Raw genomic sequence first — 20,378 nt, forward strand, 5'->3', positions numbered from 1 at the left:
TTGATACCAAAAAGTTCTATTTTGGTCTCATCTGACACATAACTTTCTCCCATGCATCCTCTGATTCATCCAGATGGTCATTGGTGATCTTCAAATGGGCTTGGACATGTGCTGGGGTGAGCAGCAAGTCCTGCAGTATTTTAGTGTGTTGCTAACAGTAATGTTTGAGTCTGTGGTCTCATCTTTCTTCAAGTCATTGACATGGGTCTTCCTGTTTAGTTCTGGGCTGATTCCTGACATTTCTCAGAATCATCTTTCTTTAACCCACGAGGTGAGATCTTGCATGGAGCCCCAGACCAAGATAGATTGACAGTCATATCGTGTTTCTTCCATTTTCTAATAATTGCGCCAACAGTTATTGCCTTATCACCAAGCTTCTTGTCTATTGTCCTGTAGCCCATCCCAGCCTTGTGCAGGTCTACAATTTTGTCCCTGGTGTCTTTAGACAGCTTTTTCATACAGAGATACAGTGTATATTTTTTTATGTATATGCCGAATTTTTCAGCACTTTTTTTGTGCTGGAAATGTCCCCTTCGACTTATACACGAGTCATTGTCCCAGTTTATGGCGGGGAGGGGAAGCGGAGGAGCAGCGGGTCACAGGAGGCAGGAGGCAGCGGCTGCGGCTAAAGCCTGTGCCCGCTGCTACAGATAAATATTCACTGCACTGGCAATGAATATTCATTTCTCTTATAGTGCAAACACAGTTAAAGCCGCAGCCACCGGCATCCAGCAGCTGCTGGGCTCTCACGGGTGCCCGCTCATTAAGGTAATGAATATTTACCTCACTCCATTCCCATAGGTGTGGAGAGAGGTGAATATTCATTACCCTAATGAGCGGGGACATTTGATCTCTCGGCCGCAGGAGCTGCTGGCACCGGAATGAGATGTGGCGAGGGCGCGCAAGGAAGGCAAGCAGGGTGTTTATGTTTTGTTTTTTATGCTTTTCTCATGGGGGCCATGCATACAAGGATGAGGATGAAGAACCATGCATACAAGGATGGGAATAAGGAGCCATGCATACAAGGATGGGGATAATGAGCAATGCATACAAGGATGGGGATGAGGAACCATGCATACCAGAATAGGGATTAGGGGACAATGCATACCCGTCTTATACTCTAATCAATGTTTTCCCAGTTTTTTGAGGCAAAATTAGGTGACTCGGCTTATACTCGGGTCGACTTATACACGAGTATGTATGGTAATTTATATTGGAATTTCCTGAAAGAAAATTAGTTTTTTTTAATAACATATACTACTGTTCAAAAGTTTAGGGTCACTTAGAAATGTCATTATTTTTTTTTAAAGAAAAGCACAGTTTTTTCCAATGAAGCTAACATTAAATGATTCAGAAATGCACTCTATACATTGTTAATGTGGTAAATGACTAATCTAGCTGCAGATGTCTGGTTTGTAATGCAATATCATCATAGGTGTATAGAGGCCCATTTCCAACAACCATCACTCCAGTGTTCTTATGGTACTTTGTGTTTGCTAACTGTGTAAGAAGGCTAATGGATGGTTAGAATACCCTTGAAAACCCTTGTGCAAGTATGTTAGAACAGGTGAAAACAGTTTGGCTGATTAGAGAACCTATAAACCTGACCTTCCTTTGAGCTAGTTGAGAATCTGGAGCACTACATTTGTTGGTTCCATTAAACTCTCAAAATGGCCAGAAAAAAAAAATAAATTTTATGTGAAACTCGATGTCTATTCTTGTTCTTAGAAATGAAGGCTATTCCATGCGAGAGGTTGCCAAGAAACTAAAGATTTCCTACAAGGGTGTGTACTACTCTCTTCAGAGGAGAGCACAAACAGGCTCTAACCAGAGTAGAAAGAGAAGTGGGAGGCCCTGCTGCAACTGAGCAACAAAACAAGTACATTAGAGTCTGTAGTTTGAGAAATCGTTGGCTCACAGGTCCTCAACTGGCAGCTTCATTAAATAGTACACGCAAAACGCCAGTGTCAACATCTACAGTGAAGAGGCGACTCCGGGATGCTGGCCTTCAAGGCACAGTGGCAAAGAAAACGCCATATCTGAGACTGGCTAATAAAAGGAAAGGATTAATATGGGCAAAAGAACACAGACATTGGACAGAGGAAGATTGAAAAAAAGTGTTATGGACAGATGAATCCAAGTTTAAGGTGTTTGGATCACACAGAAGAACATTTGTGATACGCAGAACTACTGAAAAGATGCTGGAAGAGTGCCTGACGCTATCTGTCAAGCATGGTGGAGATATTGTGATGGTCTGGGGTTGCTTTGGTGCTGGTAAAGCGGGAGATTTGTACAAGATAAAAGGGGTATTAAATAAGGAAGGCTATCACTCCATTTTGCAATGCCATGCCATACCCTGTGGACAGCGCTTGATTGGAGCCAATTTCATACTACTACAGGACAATGACCCAAAGCACACCTCCAAATTATGCAAGAACTATTTAGTGAAGAAGCAGGCAGCTGGTATTCTATCTATAATGGAGTGGCCAGCGCAGTCACCAGATCTCAACCCCATTGAGCTGTTATGGGAGCAGCTTGACCATATGGTACCCAAAAAGTGCCCATTAAGCCAAACCAACTTGTGGGAGGGGCTTCTGGAATATTGAAGTGAAATCTCTCCAGATTACCTCAGCAAATTAATTGCTAGAATGCCAAAGGTCTGCAATGCTGTAATTGCTGCAAAGGGAGCAGGAGCATTCTTTGACGAAAACAAAGTTTGAAGGAAAAAATTATTATTTCAAATAAAAATCTTTTTTTTGAACCTTGTCAATGTCTGGACTTTTTTCTCTTTGCCACGACAGCACCCACTGAGAGAGAGGATCCGTCCCTAGGAACAGGAAACCTACAGAGAGATAAAAGGGGCGGCCCCCCTCGCTCCCTTAGTTGGTTTCCTGTTCCTAAGGGAACCTGTAGAGAGAAGGTCGCAAGTGGATACCTGGGCTGTGATGCCGCCTGTGCGGTCTCTGCGGGAATGGCAGAGGCTCCAGCGCTGGATGCAGCATCGGGGACTCCTGTGTTCAGATCCCCCTCAGCTGGAAGGACACCATGAGGCCAGGGTCCAGGAAAGGCTGCCCTGGCTCACGTGGAGAGCGTGGTACCCCAGGATGAGCCGGTACTTGTCCAGGTCTGTGAGGAGAGTAGGGTGTGTATATCGGCCGTCCTGCTTTCCATGAAGATTTCAGATGGGTCCAGCGCAGATGCCCAAAAGAGCGCTCTACCCCGGAAGCGGGGAGGCAGGAGAGTCTGGGAGCCTGTACAAAGCGGGAACGCAGGACCCGGAAGTGTTGGTAGCACTTCCGGGTGAAGATTTGAAAAAAAAATGGAGGATTCCATTACAAATGAGGCAAGCTGCATAAAAGCACCGGCTAGAGGCTTTCCAGTGTTCAGCGATGTCGTCCCCAAATGACCCCGCTATGCACCCACTTGAGGAAGTGGTGGTGTCTATGCAATGTGCTTCATGGCAGTCCTGGATCTCAAGGATGCATATTATCATCTCCCAATACATGTTTTGCATCAACAATACCTTCGGGTGGCGGTCGTGTTAGAAGGTCAAGTCCGTCATCTTCAGTTCACGGCGATGCCCTTCGGGTTGCCATGGCGCCCCGGGTCTTTACCAAATTAATGCTGGAGGTGATGTCACACTTACAGTTAAAGGACACTTTAATCGTCCCATACCTGGATGATCTTCTGGTGGTAGGAAACTCCGCCTTCCAATGTGAGCAGCGGCTGGTTGATGTAATTTCATCTTTACAGGCTTTAGGTTGGCTGATCAACTGGAACAAATCCAGGTTGCTCCCGATAACCTGCCAGACGTTCCTGGGCCTTCATCTGGACTATGTAAGTCAGAAATGCCTCCTTCCAAAAGCAAAGAGATTAACAATAGTTACTAAAGTGCATTCAGCAGTCGACAACCCTAAAATGTCCCAGAGGGAGGGTATGTCTCTGCTTGGCTCCCTTACATCATGTATTCCTGCAGTACAGTGGGACCAGTTCCATACTAGACAGTTACAGCGGGCCATCCTACAGGAGGAGGAAAGACTGCAGGGACAATTGGAGTAATATCGCTATCAACTGAAGGAGTTAGATCCCTGGCATGGTGGCTAGATCCAACCCACCTCTCGAGAGGAGTTCCATGGGTAGTAAGACCCTCAAAAATAGTTTCTACAGATGCTAGTTCCTTAGGGTGGGGTGCGCATATAGGGGAAAACATAGTGTAGGGACAGTGGTCCATAAGTGAAGAGGAAGACTCATCAAATTTGAGGGAGTTAAAAGCCATTTATCATGCCATACATACATTTCTTCCACAGCTGCAAGGAACTCATACAAGAGTTCCATCGGATAACATCACCGCGGTAGCATATTTAAATCATCAAGGAGGAACACTATCAGGAACTCTGATGTCTACCGTGACAGAATCCTAAGAATGGCCGAAAAACATCTCTTGCCCCTGTCAGCTCGGCACGTCAGAGGAGTAGACAACTCTATATCAGACTTCCTCAGTCGCCATACCCTGCATTAAGAAGAATGTGTGCTCAGCCGTCACATTTTCAAGAAGATAACGGACATGTGGGGCATGCCTGAAATAGACTTCTTTGCTACAAGAAACAAGAGGCAGGTCGAAAGGTTTGCTTTACTATACAGAGAAGACCATCTGGATATACTCGACTCTTTTCAGCCTCCATGGGCCTTTCATCAGGCTTATACCTTTCCCCCAATGATAATTCTGCCGATAGTCATCAGAAACATAAGGGAGGAAGGAGCGAAAATGATCCCGATATCCCCTTTTTTAGCTGAAAAGGCCATGGTTCTCATGGCTCAGAGCCATGTCAGTCTCCAACCCTTGGATCCTCCCTTGGGTTTGGGTCCTGCTCTCTCAAGGTCCCTTCTATCATCCTCAGGTGAAGGGCCTACACCTGAGGGCATGAAACTCGAGAGACAGTTACTGAGGCTAAAGGTACCTTCACACTAAGCGACTTTGCAGCGAGAACGATGACGATCCGTGACGTTGCAGCGTCCTGGATAGCGATCTCGTTGTGTTTCACACGCAGCAGCGATCTGGACCCCGCTGTGATATCGTTGGACGGAGCTAGAAGTCCAGAACTTTATTTCGTCGCTTGATCACCCGCTGTCATCGCCGGATCGGCGTGTGTGACGCCGATCCTGCGATGTGTTCACTTGTAACCAGGGTAAACATCGGGTTACTAAGTGCAGGGCCGCGCTTAGTAACCCGATATTTACCCTGGTTACCATTGTAAAAGTAAAAAAAAAAACACTACATACTCACCTTCTGATGTTTACCCTGGTTACCCGGGGACTTCGGCATCGTTGAAGACAGTTTCAACGATGCCGAAGTCGTTCCCCTGATCGTTGGTCGCTGGAGAGAGCTGTCTGTGTGACATTTCCCCAGCGACCTAAACAGCGACGCTGCAGCGATCGGCTCGTTGTCTATATCGCTGCAGCGTCGCTCAGTGTGACAGTACCTTAAGGGGATTAGCTGAGAATTTAATTGATACCCTCCTGCACAGTAGGAAAGGCCACGACCAGAATTTACACTAAAGTGTGGAGAAAATTTGTTAATGTACCTTCACACAAAACGATTTACCAACGATCACGACCAGCGATACGACCTGGCCGTGATTGTTGGTAAGTCGTTGTGTGGTCGCTGGGGAGCTGTCACACAGACAGCTCTCTCCAGCGACCAACGATCAGGGGAACGACTTCGGCATTGTTGAAACTGGCTCGCTCTTCTTATCTGCATCTCAAAAACATTTCTAGAATTCGCCCTTTTCTTACTTTCGAGTCTGCAAAAACTCTTACTGTCTCACTTATTCATTCTCGTCTGGACTATTGTAACTCTCTACTAATTGGCCTACCTCTTACCAGACTCTCCCCGCTCCTATCTGTCCTGAATGCTGCTGCCAGGATCATATTCCTCGCCAACCGTTACACTGATGCCTCTACCTTGTGCCAGTCATTACACTGGCTACCCATCCACTCCAGAATCCAGTACAAAACTACTACCCTCATCCACAAAGCACTCCATGGCTCAGCACCACCCTACATCTCCTCTCTGGTCTCAGTCTACCAACCTACCCGTGCCCTCCGCTCTGCTAATGACCTCAGGTTAGCATCCTCAATAATCAGAACCTCCCACTCCCGTCTCCAAGACTTTACACGTGCGGCGCCAATTCTTTGGAATGCACTACCTAGGTTAATACAATTAATCCCCAATCTCCACAGTTTTAAGCGTGCCCTAAAAACTCATCTGTTCAGATTGGCCTACCGCCTCAACGCATTAACCTAATTATCCCTGTGTGGCCTATTAATAAAAAACAAACAAACAACATAATCAGGTTACTCCATGTTCTCATACACTTTTTGCAGTTAATAGCCTCTGTGTCTGTACTGCTACATACTTAGGCAGTTAATTGGTTCATGCAGCTTTACATGAACACCCGAGCCTTACACTATGGCTGGTCTAAATAACTAAAGCAATTGTTACCATCCACCTCTCGTGTCTCCCCTTTTCCTCATAGTTTGTAAGCTCGCGAGCAGGGCCCTCACTCCTCCTAGTATCTGTTTTGAACTGTGATTTTTGTTATGCTGTAATGTCTATTGTCTGTACAAGTCCCCTCTATAAGTTGTAAAGCGCTGCGGAATATGTTGGCGCTATATAAATAAAATTATTATTATTATTATTATTATTATTAACTGTCTACAACGATGCCGAAGTCCCCCTGCAGCACCCGGGTAACCAGGGTAAACATCGGGTTACTAAGTGCAGGGCCGCGCTTAGTACCCCGATATTTACCCTGGTTACCATTGTAACAGTAGAAAAAAAAAAAAAACATACTCACATTCTGATGTCTGTCACGTCTCCCGCCAGCGTCCACAGGGTAAAAACTGCTTTCGGCAGGAGCGCTGCTAATGCCGCGCTGCCGACAGCTTCCCTGCACTGAATGTGTCAGCGCCGGCAGTAACAGCGGTGACGTCACCGCTGTGCTCTGCTTTACAGCCGGCGCTGACACAGTCAGTGCAGGAAGCTCTTGGCAGCAGTGCAGCATTAGCAGCGCTCCTGCCGAAAGCAGTTTTAACCCGGTGGACGCCGGAGGACGTGACAGACATCAGAATGTGAGTATGTAGTGGTTTTTTTAAACTTTTACAATGGTAACCAGGGTAAATATCGGGTTGCTAAGCGTGGCCCTGCGCTTAGTAACCCGATATTTACCCTGGTTACAAGTGAACACGTCGCTGGATCGGCGTCACACACGCCGATCCAGCGATGACAGCGGGTGATCAGCGACAAAATAAAGTTCTGGACCAGCGATATCACAGCGGGATCCAGATCGCTGCTGGGTGTCAAACACAACGAGATCGCTATCCAGGATGCTGCAACGTCACGGATCGTTGTCGTTCTCGTTGCAAAGTTGCTGAGTGTGAAGGTACCTTTAGTTTCCATTCGGTGGCCCTTTCTAATGAGGTACCTATCCCTGCTATCTTAGAGTTCCTGCAGAGAGGTCGTGAGTTAGACTATCTGTAAACACCTTGAAGGTTCAAATATTGGCCCTGGGAGCCTTGTATAGTTTCTATGTTGCTGGGGACAGATGGGTAGCTCTGTTTGTTTCAGTGTGTCAGCGAGCAGACCCAGTACATATTACTCAGATACCACCTTGGGATCTCAACCTAGTTCTAGATGCATTGACAGGCGCCCCATTTGAACCGTTACACTCAGCCTCAATAAAGTATGTTTCATTAAAGACAGTGTAAGATTGCACTTACTGAGTGTATTGGAGGACACTCATTTGGCAGCGGATTAATGTGGTCAGGCACGGGTTTTCACTTTAACAGTCCATGTGGTTTATTATGGAGTCATAAGCCACAGAAATATGATCAACAAGCAAACAGTCTTTACATCATAGTATACGGCTTTGAAACGCGGTCACTAAACACGCCGAACCTCTGTGTCCAGCTATCGTGGGTGACCGCACGCCATACAGTTCATTAATCTCCATGAAGCACAACAGGCACCAACGTACGAAATTACGGTTGCAGTCTCTAATCATGCTGAATCTTACTCCGTCCAGTTACCATGGGTGACTGCATGGTTCCCCATACGCTGGGTTACCTTCCAGGAGCTCCTGCTCCATACGCTGACTCCTGTCTGTACTCTCTCTCACCACCATCCATCTTTCCCCATGTGACCCACATGGTCACATTATATACTTGTAGCCACTCCCATAGGTGGGAGGTGGCTAGTTCAACCATTATAACCACAGATAAGCCTCCATGCATATCCTGAGGAGCAAAATGCAGTGCCCCCTAGGTGTAACAGGGGTCACTGCATCACATATCCCCCCTCTTTTTAAACTTGTGGGGTTGAACACCTGTCACACACCAGGGGTCTCAACACCTGGTACCAAAGTCACCTTTTGGGACTCCACCCTTGTTTAGGTCACCGCCACCTTTTAGGGACTCCACCTTCTTTTGGGCAATCTCTGTTTTGGGTTACCGCCCTCTTTTAGGACTCCACCCCTTTTTGGGCACTGCACTGCGTGCGCAGATGGAGATCATGGCAGCCATTTTCCTGAAGCCAAGATCTCAGTCTGCGAACTTGGCTTCAGGAAAATGGCAGAGGGGTCTCAGGAAGATGGCCGCCACCACCGAGAAACCCATGATTCACCCGGCTATGCTCTCCGTAGATACCGGGCTGAGGCATCACCTCACCTGAGGAAGGGACCCTGATCAGGTGCACGCCATACCGCTCACCGTGCCTCAGAATCGCCGCACCTCTGCCGCCACCACACCACTGCCGCCACCAACCGGTAAGCCTGCATTTGAACTATAAGACGCACCCCCCATTTTCCTTAAGTTTTTTGGGGAAAAAGTACATCTTATAGTCCGAAAAAAACAGTATTTGTCATGTGTATGGCTTTTTCTGACCTTTGCTTCCTTTCCCACATTGTTCTAGTTTAAAGCTCTCATGATGAGTATACAAGGCGACTTCCAAATACATGTTTTCCAGTCTTCTTAAGGTGCACCCCATCTCTAGCAAGTAGTCCATTGTATAGGTAATTCACTCCGTGATCCAGAAATCCAAATCCTTGCTGACGGCACCATCGATGTAGCCAGTTGTTCACCTGCAGAATCTTATTCCACCTCCTTGTTCCATCGCCATCCACTGGAAGGATGGAAGAGTAGACAACCTGTGCTCCCAGTTCTTTCACTTACTTACTTAAGTTTTCAAAGTCACTGCAGATGGTTTCCAGGTCATTTTTGCGGTATCATTTGTCCCCACATGTATTAGCAGGAATGGGTAGTCATCTGTAGATCTGAAGAGTCCTGATATTCTGTCAGACACATCTTTAATTTTTGCATCTGGAAGACAGCACATTTCTCTTGAGGTTATATCCAGTCTGCAGATTGCGGCCTCCGTTGCTTTCAACAGGGAATCCCTCATGACCACAACTCTCCGTTTCTTCTTCACATTTTTCTTTCTCCATCCAGGAGGACTCTGAGGGCATCCAAGGTTGTTTTTTGTGGGTAAAGTCTTATCTTCATGTACTTCTAGGTCGCTCTCCTGCGTGAGAGCCTGGTACTGGTTCCTGAGCAGCATGGGTGATGACTGCCTCTTCATCCTCCTGCTTCTCTGGGTCACATGCTTCCATTCCTCTGTTTCTTCAGGTGCACTTTGAATTTCTTCTCTTTCTGTAACATGATAATTCTGCTCTGTCTAAGAACTATTCACCTTCCTTAATGATTTTCAATGTAGCTAACCTTTCTTCTAGATTTTCCAACTTTTCCTCCAACAGGGACACAAGCTTGCATTTCTGGCATGTGAAGTTTGGTTTTTCCACTGGTAAGTCTGTGAACATGTAGCAAGAAATGCAGCTCACCAAATGGCTCCTGGCCTCTTCCATGTTCTTATTGTTAAAAAGATATCAAAACGGTGAGAAATGTGCCAAAATACCGGCGCGCAGTTTACCGATGTCCTCCTTTCAGCTGCACTGGCCAAAATCCTGTATTCTTTGAGCTCGCAGAGACTCTTCACTAATCCCAGAAGGCACTGGGAATATGCAAATTCTCTCCTTAGTACTCTTCCCCTGGTTTGGAGAAAAGTGTTTAGTAGATATTGGCTTAAATTAGGTGAGAGGGCATAACTGTTCCGCTTATAATTTTTACACTGTGTGTGTGTGTATATATACATGTATTTGGATATTATATATACAGTAGGTACGAAAAGTATTCAGACCCCTTTAAATTTTTCACTCTTTGTTTCATTGCAGCCATTTGGTAAATTCAAAAAAATTCATTTTTTTTCATATTAATGTACTCTCTGCACCCCATCTTGACTGAAAAAAAACAGAAATGTAGTAATTTTTGCAAATGTATTAAAAAAGAAAAACTGAAATATCACATGGTCATAAGTATTCAGAACCTTTGCTCAAACACTCGTATTTAACTCATATGCTGTCTATTTCCTTGTGATCCTCCTTGAGATGGTTCTACTCCTTCATTGGAGGCCAGCTGTTTTTAATTATACTGATAGAACATGATTTGGAAAGGCACACACCTGTCTATATAAGACCTCACAGCTCACACTGCATGTCAGACCAAATGAGAATCATGAGGTCAAAAGAACTGGCCAACCCAGCTTCCATAACCCGTAGTGTAGCTAGAGTCCAATGGGCCCATGTGCAAGATTTAGATTGGGCCTCCCACCCTGGTATAGATATCCCTCATCCTGGCCCCATCTTGTTATAAATATTTGTCCTCTATCCTGGTATATATCTCCCATCCTACTATATGTCCCCTGTTATGCTGCTGTTCTTTAATGCACAGAAAAAAATAAACAATTATACTCCCTTCCCATCTGCTCCCATGCAGCACAGCGTCTTCTTTTGAAGCTGAAAGCTGACTATATGTATACTAGCTATTGAACCCGTTCTACGCCCGGGTGGCGAGCATTTATATTGGCATATGGTGTCCATCCTGGTATGTGCTGCTCCATCCTGCATCCCCATCCTGTCATGTGCTCCCATCCTGCGCCCCGATCCTGTCATGTGCTGCTCCATCCTGCGTCCCCATCCTGTCATGTGCTGTTCCATCCTGCGCCCCATCCTGTCATGTGCTGCTCCATCCTGCATCCCCATCCTGTCATGTGCTCCCATCCTGCGCCCCGATCCTGTCATGTGCTGCTCCATCCTGCATCCCCATCCTGTCATGTGCTGTTCCATCCTGCGCCCCCATCCTATCATATGCTACTCCATCCTGCGTCCCCATCCTGTCATGTGCTCCCATCCTGCATGCTGAGTGCGGGCGGCTGTGCTGAGTGCGGGCGGCTGTGCTGAGTGCGGGCGGCTGTGCTGAGTGCGGGTGGCTGTGCGTGGCGGTGCTAGTGCGGGTGGCTGTGCTTAGTGCGGGTGGCTGTGCTGAGTGTGGGCGGCTGGGGTGAGTGCGGGCGGCTGTGCGTGGCGGTGCTGTGCGTGGCGGTGCTGAGTGCGGGTGGCTGTGCTTAGTGCGGGTGGCTGTGCTGAGTGCGGGCGGCTGGGGTGAGTGCGGGCGGCTGTGCGTGGCGGTGGTGAGTGCGGGCGGCTGTGCGTGGCGGTGGTGAGTGCGGGCAGCTGTGCGTGGCGGTGCTGAGTGCGGGCGGCTGGGGTGAGTGCGGGCGGCTGTGCGTGGCGGTGGTGAGTGCGGGCGGCTGTGCGTGGCAGTGGTGAGTGCGGACGGCTGTGCGTGCGGGCAGCTGTGCGTGGCGGCGGTGAGTGCGGGCGGCTGTGCGTGGCGGCAGTGAGTGCGGGCGGCTGTGCGTGGCGGCGGTGAGTGCGGGCGGCTGTGCGTGGCGGCAGTGAGTGCGGGCGGCTGTGCGTGGCGGTGGTGAGTGCGGGCGGCTGTGCTGGGCGCCGAGTGCTGGGGGCCTGAGCAGGCGGGGACACCGGCGCACTGGAGGGGTCAGGTGCCGGAGTCGCCGCTAGCTCAGGCCCCCGGCAATATTGCCCCCTTGCAATATTTACCTGTCCCCCGCTCCATCTTCCGGGTCCTCTGCCTGTGACTGTTCAGTCAGAGGGCGGCGCGCATTAAGCGCGTCATCGCGCCCTCTGAACCATTCAGTTCAGGGGGCACAATGACGCGTTAATGCGCGCCGCCCTCTGAACAGTCGGAGGATGGAGCAGCATGCATCACTGGAACGGGGACAGGTAAATATAGCATATAGTCACCCTCCTGGCTGGTCCCTGCTTCTCCGTTGGAGATCGCGGTGTGCGTTCAGTGCTTACGCATACCGCGATCTCCTGGGAGCATCACTCTGTGGGGTCCAGACTACGCCGGCGCTTGCGCTTGCGCAGTCTATAAAGGCTTCGGACAGAGTGACGCTCCCACCGTTATATTATAGATATGTGTGTGTGTGTATATATATATACATATATATATATATATATATATATATATATATATATATATATATATATATATATATATATATATATACCTGTATTCTTCTAGTGCGCCTTTCGGCAATTAAATATAAAATTATTCTTGGGCTGCTCTTTTATATCGATTCCCCATGTCCGCACCCTCGGTTGGTTATTATATGCTACCCGGGGTTGGTTTCTGACCCGATATAAGCCTGTTGTGGGACGGGGCTTATATCTAAACTGGAACTGGTGGCAGCTTACCGTACTGTGTTAGTGAGGAACTCTGACAGTGACGGCCAGAAGGTATATATATACAGTACAGAGCAAAAGTTTGAACACACCTTCTCATTTAAAGATTTTTCTGTATTTTCATGACTATGAAAATTGTACATTCACACTGAAGGCATCAAAACTATGAATTAACACACGTGGAATTATATACTTAACTAAAAAGTGTGAAACAACTGAAAATATGTCTTATATTTTAGGTTCTTCAAAGTAGCCACCTTTTGCTTTGATGACTGCTTTGCACACTCTTGGCATTCTCTTGATGAGCTTCAAGAGGTAGTCACTGGAAGTGGTTTTCACTTCACAGGTGTACCCTGTCAGGTTTAATAAGTGGGATTTGTTGCTTTATAAATGGGGTTGGGACCATCAGTTGTGTTGTGCAGAAATCTGGTGGATACAAAGCTGATAGTCCTACTGAATAGACTGTTAGCTGCTTTTTTCTTGCCATAATGCAAATTCTAAGTAAAGAAAAATGAGTGGCCATCATTACTTTAAGAAATGAAGGTCAGTCAGTCAGAAAAATTGGGAAAACTTTGAAAGTGTCCCCAAGTGCAGTTGCAAAACCCATCAAGTGCTACAAAGAAACTGGTTCACATGAGGACCGCCCCAGAAAAGGAAGACCAAGAGTCACCTCTGCTTCTGAGGATAAAGGTACCTTCACACTAAACGACTTTGCAACGAGGACGACAACGATCCGTGACGTTGCAGCGTCCTGGATAGCGATATCGTTGTGTTTGACACGCAGCAGCGATCAGGATCAGGATCCTGCTGTGATATCGCTGGTCGTTGCTGAAAGTCCAGAACTTTATTTGGTCGTCAGACTGGCGTGTATCGTCGTGTTTGACAGCAAAAGCAACGATGCCAGCAATGTTTTACAATGGTAACCAGGGTAAATATCGGGTTACTAAGCGCAGGGCCGCGCTTAGTAACCCGATATTTACCCTGGTTACCATTGTAAAAGTAAAAAAAAAAACACTACATACTCACCCTCTGATGTCTGTCACGTCCCCCGGCGTCCGCGCTGCTGCTCAGAGCTTCCTGCACTGAATGTGTCAGTGCCGGCCGTAAAGCAAAGCACAGCGGTGACATCACCGCTGTGCTTTAGGGCCGGCGCTTACACAGTGCAGGGAAGCTGAAGGCAGGGGACGCGACAGACACGGCAATGTAAGTATGCAGTGTTTTTTTTTTTTTACATTTACACTGGTAACCAGGGTAAACATCGGGTTACTGAGCGCGGCCCTGCGCTTAGTAACCCGATGTTTACCCTGGTTACCCGGGGACTTTGGCATCGTTGGTCGCTGGAGAGCTGTTTGTGTGACAGCTCACCAGCGACCAAACAGCAACGCTGCAGCGATCGGCATCGTTGTCGATATCGCTGCAGCGTCGCTTAATGTGACGGTACCTTAAGTTTATCTGAGTCACCAGCCTTAGAAATCGCAGGTTAACATCAGCTCAGATTAGAGACAAGGTCAATGCCACACAGAGTTCTAGCAGCAGACACATCTCTACAACAACTGTTAAGAGGAGACTTTGTTCAGCAGGCCTTCCGTGGAAAATAGCTGCTAGGAAACCACTGCTAAGGACAGGCAACAAGCAGAAGAGACTTATTTTGGCTAAAGAACACAAGGAATGGACATTAGACCAGTGGAAATCTGTGCTTTGGTCTGATGAGTCCAAATTTGAGATCTTTGGTTCCAACCACCGTGTCTTTGTGCGACGCAGAAAAGGTGAACGGATGGACTCTACATACCTGGTTCCCACCATGAAGCATGGAGGAGGAGGTGTGATGGTGTGGGGGTGCTTTTCTGGTGACACTGTTGGGGATTTATTCAAAATTGAAGGCATACTGAACCAGCATGTCTACCACAGCATCTTTCAGTGGCATGCTATTCCATCCGGTTTGCGTTTAGTTGGACCATCATTTATTTTTCAACAGGACAATGACCCCAAACACACCTCCAGGCTGTGTAAGGGCTATTTGACCAAGAAGGAGAGTGATGGGGTGCTACGCCAGATGACCTGGACTCCACAGTCACCAGACCTGAACCCAATCGAGATGGTTTGGGGTGAGCTGGACTGCAGAGTGAAGGCAAAAGGGCCAACAAGTGCTAAGCATATCTGGGAACTCCTTCAAGATTATTGGAAGACCATTCCCGGTGACTACCTCTTGAAGCTCATCAAGAGAATGCCAAGAGTGTGCAAAGCAGTCATCAAAGCAAAAGGTGGCTACTTTGAAGAACCTAGAATATAACAAATTTTCAGTTGTTTCACACTTTTTTGTTAAGTATATAATTCCACATGTGTTAATTCACAGTTTTGATGCCTTCAGTGTGAATTTACAATTTTCATAGTCATGAAAATACAGAAAAATCTTTAAGTGAGAAGGTGTGTCCAAACTTTTGCTCTGTACTGTGTATATATATATATATATATATATATATATATATATACACATATATATATATATATATATATATATATATAGATAGATAGATACATATATATATATATATATATATATATAGATATATATATATATAGATATATATAGATATATATAGATAGATATAGATATAGATATATAGATATAGCCTGGACTGGTGATATATATTCCCTCCCACTGGGAGCGCCTGAATAACTCGTACCTATAAGGGAAGCCTTTCCAGCAACTATTTGCCCTCCGTGCAGTTCCCTGACTGACCTGGGATAAGTGGTGGCACCAGGTGGTCCCTGCTGGGTCATTCTCTTCCCCTCCCCAGAGGTGAGTGAAGTCAACACATCCATTCCCATGTATGGTCCGTCACAGGGGGGGAATACTTTTGCAAGTTACTGTACATCAAGCAGCTCTTAGATTACACAGCAAAAACCTGCAGACAGATTCCCTTAAAATGTTAGGCCACACCAAGGGTATACGGATCACCTGTAATTGGTTTGAACAGTCATTCCGTGCTGACAGACTCCCTTTAAAGATAGATTTCACACATGCAGCATTTTTTTTTCAGCATTTTTTTAGCGCAGGAACAAAAATGCAGCATTTTACAGTGCCAGTAAAGTGAATGAGATTTCTGAAATCTAATGCACATACTGCTTAATTCCCCATTTTTCAAATGAATGGGGAAAAAAACACGAGTGAAGTTTGTAAACGCATAACAAATGTGTGCCAAAAAATGTGCAAAGTTTCCACTGTGCTTTTGCTTTGGGAGAAATCTGCTATAAGTACGCAACATGTGCACATATACTACAGAGTTAAGATTCATTTTCATTGCAAGATAAAAATGAATAAGCGTAGTTAAAAACGATCATTTCATGACTATCTTTCCGTGTAAACAGTCTGCTCATTATTTGAGTGAAATGATGTTTTATGCAGCATAAAAGATCATCATTCTCCACGTTGCATCCAGGACTTGTGGTGCCAGGAATCATGACCTCCATCAATCACGAGTAGCCACCTGCTATGCTAGAAACTGAATGAGCAGACAACCATCTATGCTGGAAAGATAAGGATCAGAAGGATCAGATGTTTCAATTCTAAACCATAAGATCCTTTTATTCTTCAGGTAGATAACCTGCTGCCATATGAGTCTGGCTACAGATTACTCTGTTCTCCACATAGAGAAGACTGGAACTTCTCAGCCAAGTCAACTGTTCATGTGGATGGAGGAGTTGAGAAAGGGCTATCCCCAAAAATCAACAGTTATCAATAGATGCTTAAGGTTTTGTTTGGTTTCGAACAACCTTTTTCCAATACCCTATTTTAAGGTATTTTATACTGTAACTGAGGGAAATTAAAACAAGAGTTTTTTTTAAGGGATTTGGCCCAAATATGCATTGTGTAAAGAGACTACTGTATTCAAAGGAAACTAGTGCATTCCCATGTGGATGACTAGGAGAGAACTTAAACACTTGCTTATTGGTTAATTTACAGATTGTAGCTGATCACAGTGATCCCAAAAGTTTCACACCTTTTATCATCAAAGGAGTCGTGTAGAATTAAAAGCATATCTGCTTCCTTCCAGAAACCGTGCCGTACTTTCTCACAGGTTGTGACTAGCGATACTGCAGCTCTGCCCTTTTCACAGTGCATAGTGACAGTGTGGTAGATTAACAGATTTGTTCATTTTATAAGAGGCAGAGTTTTAATAATGATACTTTGTAAATGCTTTCTTCACAGGGAACAGACTGAAAATATTTTAATTGCACCTACAAATTCACCTTTGGGATACCCCACATATGGAGTCCATGTTTTACCACTCAACACCATTAACCTGCCAGGTGACATTTCAGTATTCACTAAAATACACTGGGTTATGTCTACGACTTTGAGTCTTAGTAGTAAAATGATGGGTACATGAGACTGATAGATATGTCAGTTTCTGGTACCAATTATTATGCTACTAAGACTTTAGGCCGTGGCCAAGGTCTTGGATAGACCAAAACGTGGCCGCCTTTACAATGTATCACACGCTCCAGTTCCAAATATCATAATACTGTGGTTTTAATCTTACTATTATTGGACTATTCCATACCAATGAGCAACAACACTAGCCTTTTCAATAGTGCCAACCGTACCTTATTGATTATACTGCTGCTCCCTGGCCCATATAGTCATTACCAGGAGCATTAGATCAAGGGATGGCTATCCACATCACAGTACAGTCTCACCAGATGAATTGTAAATCAAACTGTGCCACTATTTTGCAATCCTAAATAAGCCAAATCACCAGAAGTGACCACTGAGAAAAATTATTCAAAATATATCCTTTATTTAATCATAGTGAAGATAGACATACCACAATGTTATAAAAACAGAAGCCTCCAGTGTGAGGAACGGTGTCAGGTTCAGACCCAGCCTATATAAATTATATTAGCAAAATGCAAAAATGCAGATGACATAGTAAATAATAATGCACCAATGAACCCTATTCAACTGTGCTACAACCTTATCTAGAAACAGATTATATTAAATTAAACTAAAGCATATACAGTACGTGCAATGAGGAATAGCTCTAAATTCTGAGCTGTTCCCTTAAAGTATCAGTGCTTAAAAAGACCATTAGGTTTGAGCGACTTTTGCCTTTTTAGGATCGAGTTGGGTTTTGTGAAACCCGACCTTCTCGAAAGTCGGATCGCGTGAAATCGGCCGATTCTACTGTAAAGTCGGGTTCCGGACCGGAACACGAAACCCAATGCAAGTCAATGTGGATTATTTTATTTTTTTTATTCTCTCTCTCTCTCTCCCTCTCTCTCTCTCTCTCTCTCTCCCCCCTCCGTGCAAAGCATATGTTGTGTTTGACTCCGGAAATCACTGCAGCCCAAACGGTAATATGGCTTTATGACGCCGCAGAAACCGGGCCGGAACCTATGTCATCACGCTGCCCACAATTAATTGGCTGAAAAAATGGCGGGGAAGGCGTCATTCAAAACGCGACTTTGGCGCCAAGATCGCCGACCACGTGGCCGATCCCACGCTGGAGTCGGGTTTCACGAAACCCGACTTTGCCAAAAGTCGCCGACTTTTGAAAATGAACGATCCGTTTCGCTCAACCATCAATTACTGAAATTGCACACTAACCATAGTATCCGGGCATCTGCATATTTGCACTTTGCTAATATATTTTATATAGGTTGGGTCTTGACCTTACAGTGTTCCTGGAGGTTTCTGTTTTTATAACTTTGTCGTATATTTATATTCATTATGTTTAAATATAGGCTATATTTTGCATCATTTTTTCAGTGTTAACTTCTGGCTACTTTGCTTATTTAGGAATGCAAAACAGTGGCACAGTTTGATTTACAAATTACCAGGAGCATAACTGGAAAATTTAAAGCTACAAATTTTTTGACAATGACACAAGTTTTGGAATTTTAGCCAAACTATATACAAGATACAGCTATATAATACATGTGGGCTTAAAGTACAGACTTTCAGCTTTAATTTGAGGATATTCACATTTTAATTGGAGGAAGGATTTAGGATATACAGCTCTGTAAGATGTAGCACTAGCTGCCTCTTTTTAAAGGGACCAAAAGCAATTGAAGAGTAATCTCACAAGCTGTTTTATGGAATGCATGGGCTATTTCCTTGTTAATTCATCATCCATTAAGCAAGAAGAAAGTCTGGAGCTTATACCAGGTGTGGCACTTGCATTTGGAAGCTGTTGTTGTGAACCCACAACATGAGGTCAAAGGCACTTTCAATTAAAGAGAAGCAGACAATCATTAGGCCGCAAAAAAAAAGCAAGAAATCTATTGGTGAGATAGAAGAAATGTTAGAGAAGCCAACTCAACAGTTTGGTACATTCTGCACAAAAAGAGCACACTGGTGATCTTGGGAACTCAAAAAGGCCTGGATGTCCGCAGGAGAAAACATTGTTGAATGATCCCAGAATCCTTTTTATGGTTTAGAAAAACCCTTTCACAACATCCACCCAGGTTAAGAACACTCTCCAAGAAGTAGCGATTTCAGTATCTAAGTCTACTATAAGGAAAAACTTCATTACAGCAAATACCAAATCTGTCCAAACAATGCTTTTCCAGACCTGGGCTGGCTTCTTTAGATGTTTTTTTGGCAAAGTGCAATGTGGCTTTTCTATTTTTAAGGCTTATTAATGGATTGCACCCACAAAGTGCAAACCATTAATCTGCCTTAAAAATAGAGGCCATATTAGATTTTGCCCCCCAAAAATCTAAAAAATTCAGCGCATTGGAAATAATTACTTGGACAGATGAAAAGATCAACCTGTACCAGAATTAACCCCTTACCGACATCAGGCATAATAGTACACCGATGTCCGTATCTCTCCCTTCGTCCCTTTGATGTGGGCTCCGGTGATGAGCCACATCTTTCCGGGGACATGTCAGCTGTTTTGAACAGCTGACATGTGCCCGCAATAGCTGCGGGTGGAATCGTGATCCACCCGCGGCTATTAACTAGTTAAATACCGCTGACATACCACTAGCGCTGACATACCGCTAGTTAAATACTCTGACAGCGGCATTTAAATTGTGCTTCCAGCAATCGCATCAGAAATATGCACACTGGTGACCTGTGTCACGTGATCACGGGTCACCGGTGTGTTGGCATGACAACCCGAGGTCTCCAGGAGACCTCTATGGTCGTCGGTGCCGATTGCTGTGAGTGCCACCCAGTGGTCGGTGCTTAGAGCAAGTCAGCAATTGTACTACATAGAGGCGATATGACCATTGACTCTATGTAGCAGAACCGTTCGGGCTATGGCAGCTTCTAGTCTCCTATGGAAACTATTGAAGCATGCCAAAAGTTTAAAAAAAAGGTTTTTGAAAATATAAAAAAAAACAAAGTTTAAATCACCCCCTTTTCGCCCCATTCAAAATAAAACAATAAAAGTAAAATCAAACCCACACATATTTGGTATCGCCATGTTCAGAATCGCCCGATCTATCAATTAAAAAAAGGTTTAACCTGATCGCTAAACGGTGTAGTGAGAAAAAGTCAAAATGCCACATTACTTTTTTTGATCACCGCAACATTGCATTAAAATGCCATAACGGGCGATCAAAAGAACGTATCTACACCAAAATGATATCATTAAAAACATCATCTTGGCACGCAAAAAATAAGCCGTCACCCAACACAAGATCATGAAAAATGGAGACGCTACGGGTATCAGAAAATAGCGCAATTTGGGGGGTGGTTTCAGC

At 45.2% G+C, this 20,378-nt stretch overlaps 1 protein-coding gene across 2 annotated transcripts in view; it reads left to right on the plus strand.

The window, feature by feature from the left end:
- B4GALNT2 (beta-1,4-N-acetyl-galactosaminyltransferase 2 (SID blood group)) overlaps positions 1-20,378 on the plus strand; it is a 300,997-nt gene that overhangs the window by 165,649 nt on the left and 114,970 nt on the right. For both annotated transcript variants that reach the window (XM_077252490.1, XM_077252489.1), the window contains exon 3: positions 16,870-16,970. In XM_077252490.1, the coding sequence (XP_077108605.1) occupies positions 16,870-16,970 (101 nt within the window). The remainder of the gene's footprint in view (positions 1-16,869; positions 16,971-20,378) is intronic.

Source organism: Ranitomeya variabilis, chromosome 4, assembly GCF_051348905.1.
Source record: "Ranitomeya variabilis isolate aRanVar5 chromosome 4, aRanVar5.hap1, whole genome shotgun sequence".
NCBI lineage: Eukaryota > Metazoa > Chordata > Amphibia > Anura > Dendrobatidae > Ranitomeya > Ranitomeya variabilis.